The sequence below is a fragment of the Vicia villosa genome, linkage group LG2, assembly GCF_029867415.1.
Source record: "Vicia villosa cultivar HV-30 ecotype Madison, WI linkage group LG2, Vvil1.0, whole genome shotgun sequence".
Taxonomy (NCBI): Eukaryota; Viridiplantae; Streptophyta; class Magnoliopsida; order Fabales; family Fabaceae; genus Vicia; species Vicia villosa.
This window is the reverse complement of record NC_081181.1, coordinates 211,388,653-211,403,221: the sequence shown is the minus strand read 5'-3', so window position 1 is coordinate 211,403,221 and position 14,569 is coordinate 211,388,653. Positions and strand designations below refer to the sequence as shown.

Sequence of the window (14,569 nt, the reverse complement as noted above, 5' to 3'; positions counted from 1 at the left end):
TAAAGGCGATTAGATCGTCTTCTAACTCCTCTATTTATACTAGTTGATGAATTGTGTATTCGCTGAATTTATAATATGTTAAGGTTGTTATACCCTAATTTTTCCCCCAAAGATCCCATATATTCCATCATTTGCATCTGCATTATAAATCATTCATTCATTTGAGCTCTTAAGGCATGAGATCAAAAGACTCTTGGCGTTAGGGTTTCCTCTATGGATTGAAGTTTCTACTGATCTCAAGTTGATTCAACTAGTTCGTTCATCACTCTTGAGTTGTGAGCTAAGGTTTCAACATCATTAACATCATGAGCATCTTTCTTGGCAAAGGTCATCAAAATTCATCAAGTTATCTTCATCAAGATACTTCAAAGATCAAGAGTATCAAGTGTTTAGACTTTTATTACTGATTTAACTGAGCATGTTTTTAGCTAGGGTTTTGGTTCATCTTAAGCCATTCTTCTCATTCAATATGCATCTCAAGTGGATTAGAGTTTTATTAATCATTGGCTCAAAATAATTAGTCATCAAGGTTGATTACAAGCATCATTCAAAGTGTTGCTCAAGATTAGGGTTTTGGTCACAGTTAACTTGAGGTTGAGTTTTTGACCAAGGCTTGATTCTATGGCTTGAAGCAAGATTCAAGGGGTCTTGGTACATCTTATTTGGTATTCTCAAATGATTCAAATTAATTTGAAAAGCATGGTAAGATGATAGTTGGAGTGTTTTGTTTCAATTTGAAAAGCAACAAATGCTCAAAGTAAAAGTTTGACTTTTGAGATTTTTGGTCAAACATGATCATGTCAAGGTAAGTTTCAAGAAAATGTGAAATATGATTGAGTTTCATCAAGAGAAAACATAGGACTCAAGAATTTATCAAAAGATGCAAAATTGACAAAGTTTGGAAATTTTTGTAAGTGTCAAATTGCATGTTCATGTAGCCAACTTTCCAAGCATATGGTGAATGACTCAAGCATCCAAAATGGGCAAGTATGGGCTGCAATCAAAGAGACTATTTGATTCTACATTATGGTAAAAAATTGAGTTCAAAATCTATCTCTAAATGGTGGAAATTTGGTGCTAAAGTGAAGGTTTCAAATTGGTCAAAATTGTGAAACACTTAGAAATTTTTCTAAGTGTCCAACAATTGTGACACTTTGATTTTGAAGGCACATATCTTCTCATCAAAAGTCCTTCTCTAGACATTTCCAGCATCAAAGTTTTAAGAATTCATGACATGTTTCCAATGAGTCCAAAATCTAGTCAAATGGATACTTAAGCATGAAGTTAAGTGGGGTCAAAGTCATCATCCTAGTTATGACCAATGTGTGCAAAAGCAATTAGAATTTTCTCAATGTCAAACTAGTTTTGAGGTCATGATTTTGGACCAAATTATTTGATCATCCAAGCATATTATCAAGATAATTCCAACTTCAAACTCATGCCCTACCATGCCCTCAACAAATTGGCACCATGATGGAATAATTTGGCTGATGGAGAATTGAGAACAACTTGTGCAAAGATATTATCATGCACACTGCAAAATTAGTTCAAAGTTGCAAAATAGAGTTTTGGAAAGGGCAAGTAAATTGTGCCTTGCAATCTTCTTGTGCCAGCTCATGAAACCAACACTTTCCATGCCTCATTTCCAAAGCACAAACCAAGCTAAAGCATGTGAAATTGCAAGCTAAAAACGAGCCACATCTTGAAGTGCAAATGGATCTTGTAACAAACTCCAAATTGAACTCCAAACCAAGCTTCATTCCAAGCCTAATCCCTAACCAAATTTACTTCAAACCTATTTGCTTTATTAGCTTGATCCCTCCAATTCATTTTGGTGGATTCAAAAAAATTCACATTGTTCATCAAAAACTCAAAATTCTCTCAATTCGTTCTCACTATGAATTCATTTTCTCATAAATTATCTCTGAATTTTCTTCATCCACACTTCATCACCATCACAATGTGAAGCTTCTGCAAGCAATTGGAAGCATAATTCATCCATAGAACCAGATCTGCAACTTCACTTTATTTTCAATTGTGTGAATTTGAATTCTCCATTTCAGTGAGGTTTTCTTAAATATATTGCTTCATTCATCATCTATATGCATCAAGGAAGTTTTTGTAAGCATTAATTGGCATCTATTTCTTCATTAATCATCTATATGCATTAAAGAAGTTGTTGCTTCTAACTCTTGAGACAAAATCAAGATGTAGCTGATAAAAACAAAGATCAGAAATCTAGTTATCACACATCAGATATGCAGATCATAAGTCAAAACTCAAAGCTCAGATATTAAGACTTATGAATCAGAAAAGCTTTCACCTATAGACAAAGACTTGTTCCTCAAATAAGTTGTTTCTTTGAATATCTGAAGACAATGTTCTATTTCTGAAAGACTCTGATATTATTTCATGAAAGATAATCAGGATTCCTTCTCTTCTATCTGATCAGATATATTATATACCTTCCAGATTAAGTTTCGTTCTAGATCCAAAGACAAGCTTCGTATTTTAGGGAAGTTGTTGCTACAATTTTGGAAAGACTATGTTCTGATTCTAACATTCCTGATGTTCTTATGCTTCTTAACAAAGTAGTTTCTGAACTACTCATCAGAAACTACATTAGAAGAACGAAGACAAGAAGTTGATCTCTTTCAAGCTTATTACTTTAGATTAGAAGTACATCTTTTGATGATAAGATATAGAAACTTTCTCAAGAAGATTATAGTACAATAGTATGCTTAACATTCCCACTTTGACAAGTGACGTTTGTACTATTCACAAAAGTAGTCTCTCTCTCCTGATAACGATGCAAGCTACATGCAAGGGATGTGACCTGTCGTACTATCCAACACCTACACTTAATACTATCTGTTGGAAAGTAATATTTGATATTGGAAAGGACTTTTCAATCCTCACAACGTCTATTTTGAAGGCTATAAAAGAATATCAAAGACTCAAGTCAAGCGCAGACGAGTGTAGACCAGGGAGATGACGTAGAAGATGATGTTGAAGCTATGCAAGTTGAAGCCAAACAAAAAAAGAGATAAAGAATATGAAAAGAAAGAAAAGAAATAAGAGAAAGAATAACACTACAAGATGCCACCCAAATTCTGATCAAATACATCTTAGTAGAATTATGTAAAAGCAAGGAGTTGTTGCTCATAACTTGCTCAACACTTTTGTGTTAATATCTCTTATAATTAAATTTGTGTAATCCTTTTGTAAGAAGCAATCATGTAAACACAAACCATTAAGCAACTGAAAATTGTTTGTTCCTTAAGTGACTAGTGTTAGTCTGTAGACTCAAGAAGACTTTGACAAGTTGTCATTATGGAGAAATCTCCTTTAAAGGACCAGTTGGGTCATAATCCTTAAGGAGTCAATAATCGTTAAATCTTTTGTGGGCCAGGTGTGTCAGAATTCTTAAGAGATCACTAACAGTTGATCATTGCTTTGGTTGTTAGTTACCGGTAGTGAGCCCGTGCATTTGTAATAATTTTTTATGATAGTGGATTAAGTCCTTGTCTAAGGCAAAATCACCTTGGCGAGTGGACAGGATTAACCTTTTCTAAGGTGAACCTGAAAAAAGTAATTGTGTCAAGTTTTATTTCCATAACACTCTTTATTGCTTATCATTTAATTAAATAGAATTTATAAAGGGAAAAGTTTTAAAAACCCAATTCAAACCCCTCTTTCTTGTGTTTTTTTCTACCTTCAATTGGTATCAGAGCCTGGCTCCGTTATTGGTTTTTTAATCAAACACTTAACTGTGTAGAGAGATCTAATAAGAGAAAAAATGTTGGCTGGTATGAACTCATATGAAGATAGTATCACCATAGACCAGTTCTTAAGTTTTAAGACTCTGACTAACCAACTCAAGTGTCTTGATCAAAGGTCATGATAATGCAAATAATGCAAGGGGAATAATCTGAAAGCAAGGGATCTTGTTTGCTGAAAGTTAATTCCTTATGAGTATGAGATGTTTTCAACAAATAGACTATGTCTACCGTTGACTTTCTCAGTATTGCTCATGAGGAACTCTTTCATGTAAAGAAGAGAAAATGCTCATGTCTTGAGTCTGATGCATGAAGATTTCAATATGATTTTTTTAAGAAGATGATCAGAAACTTACAGTTATTAGTCATGCATGAATGCTCCTGAGTTAATCAAAAGAAAAGATCATATAGTCCAAAATACATAAAACAGTGAAACACTTATTGTGTTGGTAGATTTATTTTTGAAATCAAAAGGCATCGATACTACTAAAAAAGGATTAAGAAGTTAGAATCATAAAAGATGTCTATTCAAAAGCTTCCTAAAGGATAAACGAAGATATCATCCATAGAAAAGGTTACGAAATCAACTAGAATCAAGATACAGGATGAACTTGATCTCTTCTCTTAAAGATGAATGACTGATTTAGAAGATATGTATGTTTAAAACCATCATTCTTCAAAAAAATAAATCGTAAGGTACGCAAGTCTATTTCAACCCCAAGCATGTTGCATGTGAATAATGAAGCTCCCTTACATTCCGAGTATCCATAGTCAAATATCTCTCTTTGAATTATTGTCTGATTTCTTGGAAACTGAAGAGTTCACTTCATATAATAAATTCTTTAATTCTTTGAACAATCTCCATTGGTCTAATGAATAAAGGTTAATCATCATGAAATTAAAACTTATTGGGTAACATTTTATTGGGAATAATGATATTTAGCGTGTTCTCTCTGTTTCCTATTCCTAACCTCTTTATATCATCATTGTTTTCTTGTAAATCGTAATTATAATTAAAGACTCCTTTTTAGTCATTAATTTCATTATGAATATTTATGTTAATTCTTCTTTGTAACTGAACCATTCTTATTCCATTCTTGTTTCCTTCCCTCTAATTATACCACTTGTTCCATATCTTTTCAATTCACCTCAGTTCAAATTCTTTTATTCTCTATCTCCTTCAAACTCATCATAGAAGTAAGAACATTCCAAGGTGATGAACAATTGCTTTTTGTTATCAATGACCAAAGAGTCAATTTCAGAGAACTGAGAACCAGAGGTTACAGCCTCTCGAAACAGGTCAGAACTCAAGAATGGCATAATTATTTTGCCATGCTCAATGGACCAATCTTTCCTAACCTTGTAAGAGAATTCTGGTTTAATGCTCTTGTTCCCTTCGAAGGAAATGAGATTCGCTCTTCTGTGTTCGAGCATTCAATAAGAATCACAAGGACAACAATTGCTGAAGCCATTTAGTGTTAGGATGTTGGCGCTTCTATGAGTGATTTTCTGTTTAACTATGACTTTGATGGAAATCTCATCCACCGGTTTTTTAACATGATTGATCAAACCCAGGGGTATTCACCTTCTTTGATTCTTCTGCCTACCTTAAGAGTATGGTTTCAAATTCTTCTATCAAACCTTCGTCCTATGGAAACTAAGACAGAAGAACTCAAGTATGAAGACAAAAAGTTCCTATTCCTTATCATCTTATGATAACCGCATCAATCTCGATAAAACTATCTTTGACTATCTCAAGGAGACTATCATTGCTTCAAGAAACCTGATAACCTTTCTCATCCCGTTTGGAAGAGTGCTATTTGAGACTCTTACCAGAGTAGGGATAATCAATAGGATTAGAAATGGAGGGCGTGTGGATGTGTTGGGTGTTGAGAGATGTGAATTGTTTGATTATATTGAGTAATCTTTCTTAGTTTGTTTTCCTTTTTATCTGCCCATTTGTAACTTCCCCTCCTTTATTATTAATGAACTATTATTTCTCTTATTGATCGTCTTGTTTCTCTGAATTAGTTCTGGTAAATATCATCATTTATTATTTCCACAAACAAACCCAAACACTTAATACTAAGTTTATAACTTATATGTACAAATTCATACAATATTAATTGTTAAACTACATATGTCAATGGAAAGAAGTATGAACTTGTTATATTTGATGGTTGTATTCGTTGGACATTGGTGATATTCCTAAAGCATAAGGATGAGTGCCATTATGCTTTTAGCAGTTATGTTCTAAAGATCATAATGAGTTTGATTCCATAGCACAGAAGTGTATTATGTATGAATACTCCGAATACTCTAAAGGGTACAAAGTATACAATACATAAACATGTATTGTGGAAGAATCAATTCATGTCATATTTGATGATAAGTGTAATACGGTGAATTGACTTTTAAAGAAAATGTTGCGGTAAGCAAGAGTCGCCACCGACTTTTATTTTATCCAATATATAGAAAGGCTAAAAGAACAGAAAAAGACCTTTTAAAAAGATTTTGAGTTCGGGGGGTAGGTTATACAAAGGGAAGGTTTAAGGCACCCTTTGTATCCATAGTTATCCATGGGCTCTTAATTGCTTAGCTCACTTTGAATCGTTTTGAAAAATGTTTGAAGTGTGGAAAAAAAGTTTGAATAAGGACTTTAGCTTGTAAATAAGCGTAGCCTTTTTGAAAAGATTTTTTGAAAAGAAGCGGGAAAAGATTTTGAAATTTTGAATTGAGCAAGCAATTAAAAGTTACCTACCCTAAGTTTGAAAAATCGTTCTTTTAGCTTTTCAGGCGAAAGGGTCTATCCATACCATAAGAGGGCAGGAAGTCTTTCAATTAGATGTTGAAGGGTCATCGAGAATTATCGTTCGCCATAAGACTGTCCCTACCATAAAGAGGGTAGGTAGTCTTTAGGAAAGGACATAATAGTCATTTAGTCAACAGTGAGGATACCTTAGCATTCGAAGGGACTATCATCATTTATCGAGGCAACATCGAGGGACGAGATCATTTTATTCGTAGGCAACTCGAAGGGACTATGATCTTTTATTCTGAGGGACTATGATGATTTGAATTCGTAGGCAGCATGTGCTAAGGTATCCCTACATCCGAGGGACTTGACTAATTTTAGTATAATTAGAGGCAACGGGCAACAAAGGCAACAAGAGGGATTACCCTAAAGGTGTGTGGGTGCAACAATCACGTGATTAAGTTCAATTATTTATCTTGTAATTAGTTATCCTAATTCAATTCAAGGTTGCACTCCCTAGGGTTACTAACCACATCAGAAAAGTAAAGCAGTTTAAATGTCCTACGCTATTACAATAAACACCTGCGGGGAAGGGGAATAAAGGCAGAAAACAAGAGAGGGAACAATAATTAGTAAAAATCCTTGAGTGCCTTGATCTTCCTCGAACCCTCGATCAATTCTGAAAATTAAAAGAAAAATAAATAAGGGTGAGAGTAGAAGAGATTCATTGACTATTTGAAGTAAACCCTATTTTAGGCAAAAAGGCAAAATAAAAATTAAAATGATATTTAAACAAAAAAGAGTTAGAAACTTAGGTTTTTGATCTGATGGCGCGTGGCTGAAGGATCTTGGTTAATCCTGAAAATTAGCCACGAAGAAGAGAAATGTTAGTGTATTAAAGACCTCAACAATTATAACGTGACATATCAAAAATTAAAATGGTAATAATTTAGGCAGCCAAAAGACAGGCAAGGCAAAAGGCAAACCCTGAATGGGCCAAAAGTTAATTATGGTTAATAGAAGAAACAGGTAAAAACCCAGACTAGGGTTAATGGACAACACCTACCAGTAACAGTGATTAGTGGTCATGATGAAAAATAGCTAAAATAAAATCAGGGTTTAAAGCAACTGGTTTAAACATGAAAAGTGAATAATTTAATATATTTGAGAATTAAAAAATCGAAAGTTCGATTAAATAAATTAAAGAGTCATGAAAATATGATTTTATAAATATAAATAAAAAGTTTAAATAAAGTAAGTTTCTTTAAAAATAATAAAGAAAAAAAAATAAATAAAAAAGGAATTATGTAATTAAAAAAATAAATAAAAAAAGGGTTAGAAAACTTAGCTATGATCTTGTGTGATTGGCCTGAGGGTCCATGGGATGATCCTTCAATTCTGGTGCGTTAGATCCAGATCGTTGGTGATCTGATGGCTGGACGTTGGTGGTGCATCGTGGGCGCTTGCTGGCTTGACGTATTGGATCTGCAAGCAAGTACAATCAAACAAAATGATGAAAATAAGTTGTAGGACGCTGGGATCGAACCCAGGTCCTCTCAGTCCTTCATATGAGCGCTCTTCCAGTTGTGCTATATAATTTTTATGTTAATTGAATGAAACAAATTGAGTAAAAAGAGTAAAACTTATCTGATAGGAAAATTCAAACAAACAGTCAAACGGGCCCCACTATCCCATGCGCTACCAATCAGAATGGAGAGAGAGAAAGTTGATAATTGACCAGCGAATCAATGCTGCACACACGTGGAAAGAGGAAGCGTAATTTTGAATAGCAAATCACCAACGGCCACGTACGCGTTTTTCTTCATCTTTTTCCTCCAGATTTCCCGCGGATTTGCTCATGGATTCAGCTGCGGATTTACTTGCGCTTTTTTCTTCAAATTCCTGCAAAATCAGAAAACTAAAAAAACGATATTTAACGAACAGCATGAGTGTCCAGATTCATATAAAAACGTCCCCTGAGTTCATTGGTGTGGTCGTTTGGACGTGAAACTGCCCGGATCACGAAGAACGAAAGTTCCACATCATTATGCCCTAGCCATGGTGAAGGTCGTTCCTCACGTTTGAGCTTCCTTCTAAAGGTCCAATCCTTCTCTAAATGTCATTATAAACTTAAGCACACAATCAAATAACATTTAAACACGATAGCATGAGAGATACGCAGATTTTGAAATATATGTGAATATGCTAACCATGGTGAACGAATTCTAAATACCATCACATGTTATGAATCATATAACCTTACTCTATAATAACTCAGGATCGTATTAGGATGATTGGGAAGGCTTGAAAACGGCTTCAATGGAAGACACGAATTTTCTCTTTTCTTTGATTTTTTTGCACCTTTTTGAAACCCTTGCTCTCCTCCCTTCCTCCTTTTTTAGGGTTTGCATGTGTTAAATATATATAGTGTGATGAATTAGGTCAGAATATTGGAAATGAAACAAGTAATTGGTGAGAGGAAGATTTTTTGGAGAATATTTGATTGAAATCTTACTATTTTTGTATCAACTTTAATCCAATCTTTCCAAACTCTCTTGTCACGAAATTTGCATCATATTTGGCCCTCTTGATTGCTTAGAATTGATTAAAAATCAAATCTTTCATTAAAACTAATTTTCCCATAATTTATAATGATTTATTTGCATTTAAATGAATTAAAATTCAAATAAACAAATAAATATTATAAAAATAAAATAATTAGTTTAAGGATGTTCATAAATCCTATGGACACGTTTGGGACCCATATTTTAGGCCCATTAGTCCAAAAACACAAAATTATGCAATTAGGGTTTTGTATTTTTCTTGAAAATCGACCAACTTCTGAGCCTCGTATCTCCTTCAATTTTCATCATATGACCATGTTCTAGGACTTTTTGGAAAGCCCAAGATGTCCTCTACAAGACACTTTGGAACCTTTTTTCTATTTGAATATTTTATCTTGATGATATGGCTCCTGACAAAAAACAGCTTTTTGCGATCTTCTAGAAGGACCTGTAATGTTTTGGCTCATATCTCCCAAATGATACATTTATGGCTTTGGCTTGTGAGATACAAAGTTGTAGAAAATTCAATTTCCTTAAAAATGAGCTTTGGATGGGAAATTTCTGATGTTCCATGTGAAAGTTATGGCTGATCAAAGTTCAGTTGACTTTCTCCTATGAAACCCTAATTTAGAAACTTTTTGAATTTGTTGGTTTCTGATCTTTTCTTGATGAATCATGATCAATCCTTGATCAAATGATGAATGATACTTCAAAATAAGGTTGTTGACAAAAATCAGGAGTTTTGACTATACTTTGACCACAGTTGACTTTTAGGTTAAATCAGTCGACTGTTGACTTTTTGGACAATTGACTGAGCAATCCTTGGAATCAGAACTTGAAACTGGATGTGAGGATTCTTTGAGGCATATGAGAATCCATGAGGTTCATTTGAGGTCTCAGAAATTGATTTCACCTTGAGAAAAGGAAAGCCCTAGATGTGGGTTAATTACTTAGAAGCCAGGTATGTGTGTCCATTTCTTGTATTATCTTGAGCAATTGAAGATCATATGAGTCAAAATATCTGAAAATATTATGGGCAAATTTTGGGGTATGACAATAAGCTTCACTCATAAAATTCAAAGTTGTTTGAAAGTTTTTTCAAGACCTAGAGAAATACTACGATTTCTAAAGATAAAGTTTCTGATAGAGATGATGCTTCAGAACCCTCTAAAGTTCCACCAGTTTAGAAAAATAAAAGGCAAAGACTAACAGCTTCTAAAGATTTCACTCTGGGTGATAAGGTTGAACCTGTCAGAACTATATCCACTTACAAACGCTCTGAAGAAACTCTTCTAGGATTGGTGTCTCTGGTAGAACAAACCTCTTCTAAAGAAGCACTTTAAGCAAATGAATGGACTATGGCAATACAAGAAGAACTAAACTAGTTCTCCAGAAATGATGTTTACGATATAGTGTCTATATCAAATGGAACTCATGTTATTGCAACCAAATGGGTCATCGGAAACAAGATAAATGAAGTAGGTAAGCTCATCATAGATAAGACACATTGGGTTAAAGTTTACATATCTTCTAATGAAGTACTTCTAGATACTTCTACCAGTTAGAATATATCTTGAGAAGAAATCTCTCAAATCAAGAAGAATAAATATTGTCATATCATGAGAGTATTAATATCTAACCAATGTAATGCCCCTGAGAGTAAGTTAAAATCTCAATGCTTTTCTCCTATTTTTTCTAAAGAAAAGTCAAGATATTATTTATTGAAGAAAAAGAACCTCTAAGCACATCCCTCTGTTCCTAGTCTAGTTTGTCGTCTTGTTTCTTATCTTAATCAAGTGTCTTGGAAGGGACTATATTATCTATCTTTTTCACTTTTTGTTCAATTTTTTATTTTTATTTTTGGTATCTCGAGTCTGATTGTGTGCGTAAGGAAATCATTTATCCTATCAATCACGTCTCCTATCCTATATCTATTATATCTCATACCTCTTCTCCCATTACATCTTATATGATTTTATTGTTTCAAAATCATTCCCTTTTGTTCCAATCTCTCTTCCATTTTTATCTCATGTCTTTAGTTACCTTCCGTGAAGATGAGAATCTCCTTGAAGTCATATCTGAAGAACAAATCAAACTTCTTCATCTCGGTGAAAGAGAAATTGCTTGCAATATCACCCTAACCATGTTCAATCAAGAATGAACAAATTATTTCACCATGCAGGATAAACCTGTCTACACAAATCAAGAATGAACAAATTATTTCACTATGCACGATAAACATGTCTTCTTGAATCTTGAGTGGTTCTCTTCCTTCATGTTATACTTAAGATTGTGAAATCTTGCAAAACCATACTTATTCCCTCTCTTGCCCCCCTCTTCGGAGGAATCACCACTTCCTCAAGTTCTCCAAAGTCTTTAAATATATAATACGTCTCCTTTGCTCCATAGTTGTCAGAAATTTATGCGAAAAAATAGGTTAAAGTTTTAAATGGCTCTTCATATCTACTTCACCGTGTTCCTTTCTCTCTTTAACTCTGTTCTCTTTCCTTTTCGTTTCTTTTTTTTCCGCGTTAAAAGTTCCTTACAATTTTATTTAAAAATAAGTATAGACTTTATATCAACAAGATTTCTAGTGTGTTTTTGGCTCCCTAAAGACTAAGGACATAAATGGATCAAAAAAAGGGGACTTCTGCAACGGGCTATACCACCTTAACCAATTGAGGGAAGTCGCATCCGCCCCATTTCTTTGGTAGTTCAACGGACGGTCGCCCGTCCAACAAGAAAATGTATAAATATGGAAACATAGAAGAATTTGTAGAGGAAATCAACTTTTAAATTTCTAGAAACCACACAATTATATAGTCAAAGGGAATACGCGGCGCCTAAAATCATCCCAAACGCTGCTAATGTGGCTACTAAGCTATTTCTTTGAAAAGCTCCTACTAAGATGGAAAATTCCCCAATAAAGTTGCTAGTACCAAGTGAACTCATATTGGCCAAGATGGAAGAAAAGATGAAATATTATTATTTTTTATTTTTTAAATTATTTATTTTTATCTTAATTATTATGAAATTTACTTATTATTTTTATTTATTTATATGATCAGATCTTTAATTATTTATTTATTTATAAGATAATGTTAATATGTGCTCCAATTACACAAGTTAATAAACTATTCCTAAAAATATTTTTTTTAAAGGATGAAATCAATTTTTTTAAAACTTGTAAATATTATTTTATTCAACTGAAAATTTCCAATTGTAGTATCCGAGAACAAGTCAGTAAGATAAGACCCTATTTATATCCAAATAAAGTGTGAAATTTCACCAATTCAATGTTGGATTTAATTTTTAAAGTTAAAAAAAATCATCTTTAGCATCAATAAATATTTGGAGATAGAGTTTCACATAAAAGTAGATATTTTGTCACATATATAATTTATTCGAAATAATTAAAATATTTTAATTAATAATAGATAAGAAACAAAATTCACACAATGAAAAAAAAAATAGTTCGACAGACATCACCACAAACTATAAAAAAAAACAAACAAGACCAAATTCAACCCTAACAAACCACAAACAAAAGAAACAACATAATACCTAGACATAAACATTCTTAAAAGACAAAGCTTCCCAAAACTAAAACCAACCCAACGCTAACAATAATAGAACCACTTAACATAGTTGAACCCGAACTTGCCGGAGATTTCGCCGGAGCATTATCAACGGTGGAATTTGAAGGAGCATTCTCTGCCGGTGAATCAGCCGGAGAAGGTGACGACGATGGACCATTATGTTTACGGTTGTGGTTTGGAGACAAAACCACCACAATTAATTTTTCACCTTTTTGGCAATTTTCAACATTTCCACTAATGAAGAAAAAAGGACCTGATCTGTCAAATTTAAAAATGGAGTTTCCACCATCCAATTTAAGAATTGGATTGTTGGTATTGCATGAGTTGTAATCTTGGTAATTTACCACCAACACTGAATCAGATCCTTTGTTATACTTGAAATCTACATATAAAAAAAATCACAAAAAATATAATAAAAATTAATACTTTCATTTTCTTTTAATTAAGATTAATTATTATTTCATTTAAATAAATCATTATTATTATTTTTTTAATTTGTTTAGTCAAAAGTCCAAATAAAATACAAAACTTATTGGCTAAGAAAGACTAAAACATTTCTCATGAGTTTACTAGCACCTTTTGGATGAACTATGAAGCTAAAACAAACTTAAAATAATTATAAGAATTTAATATTTATATTTATATAAAGACTAAAACTTAGGGAAAGTAAAACTACTATTAATAAAGACACTACTATAACATTTCAATTTAAAACAATTCCTATGAGAATTTACAGGGATTTGCAGACAACCAAAAATATGTTTTATTAGGTTTATATGATTCTAAATAAACAAAGTTTTGGTTGTCCACAAATCCATGCGTAATTAATCGGAATCGCTATTGATAACTTAGACGCTATCAATGGTAAAAACAAGAAGATAAATTATACTTGACTTACAAAGTGTGTCGTTGATTTGAAACCTGTTTTTCTGAGCCCACTGACTGTAGCATTGTGAGGGTTTCACAGCCCAGCCATCTTTGCCACCAACGTTGAACTTGTAACCATATGACAATGAAGAGATGAGAAAGAGCATTGACATGAACAAGATAAAACCAGACTTCATCATTGCCATTGATTAATTTGATATGTACCTAGATTTTACTCGAGAGAGAAGAATCTAATAATGTGATTTTCTGATTGGAATATGAAAAAAATGAGGAGTGGTGGTGTTTATATATAAGTAAGGTTAGGGTGAAGTGACTGTTCGAAACTTTAGGCGTTTTATTATATGAAGATATTAAACGCCGGCCTCGTTTTCCTCTAATTATTATTATTAAATATTTTGGTGACAGTTGTTAATATATATGTTTTTGAATAATATTAAGATATGAATAAAACATTTTTTTTTTATCTTTATTTATTTACTTACTTTTGTTTATTACGTTCGAAGAATATTGATTTAAATTATTAGAGATTTATAAATAAAGGAAGTTTTGCGTTTTCTAGAAGAAAAAAAAAAGAAAAATAAAGTTTGAGTTTGAAAGTGTTACGAAATTAATTAAAGTTATATCATAATATTATATTAAAAACTTAAGAGGATAGACATGGAATGTAGAAAGAAAAAATAGTAGAAAAATATAACTTTACATTATTATGCTCTTAAAGTATCCGCTTTATGATGCTATATTATAGACATAAATTTGTGTAACTTATAAGAATGTGAGTGATCACATAATTCACATTACCATTAAAATATTCATTAGCAATATTAAAGGAGTAGATGTTAAAAAATGTGGAAGACTAAAGAGAGGATTAATATATATATATTAAAGACTCCTTGGATGTTTATTAAATATATTCTTCATTAATATCGGACTACATAAAATGCAATGACAAAAATATCCAATAAAAAAGTGATACATCTTTGTGTG

General features: G+C 32.6%; 1 protein-coding gene across 1 annotated transcript; it reads right to left on the bottom strand.

Annotated features, from left to right (window-relative positions):
- Positions 1–12,483: 12,483 nt before the first annotated feature.
- On the bottom strand, positions 12,484–13,848 carry LOC131648143 (early nodulin-like protein 3). The gene is made up of 2 exons (XM_058917924.1): positions 13,596–13,848; positions 12,484–13,079 (listed from the first exon to the last, which is right to left on the bottom strand). The coding sequence occupies exons 1-2, from the start codon at positions 13,768–13,770 to the stop codon at positions 12,679–12,681; spliced, it is 576 nt and encodes a 191-aa protein (XP_058773907.1). The 5' UTR covers positions 13,771–13,848; the 3' UTR covers positions 12,484–12,678.
- Positions 13,849–14,569: the final 721 nt, after the last annotated feature.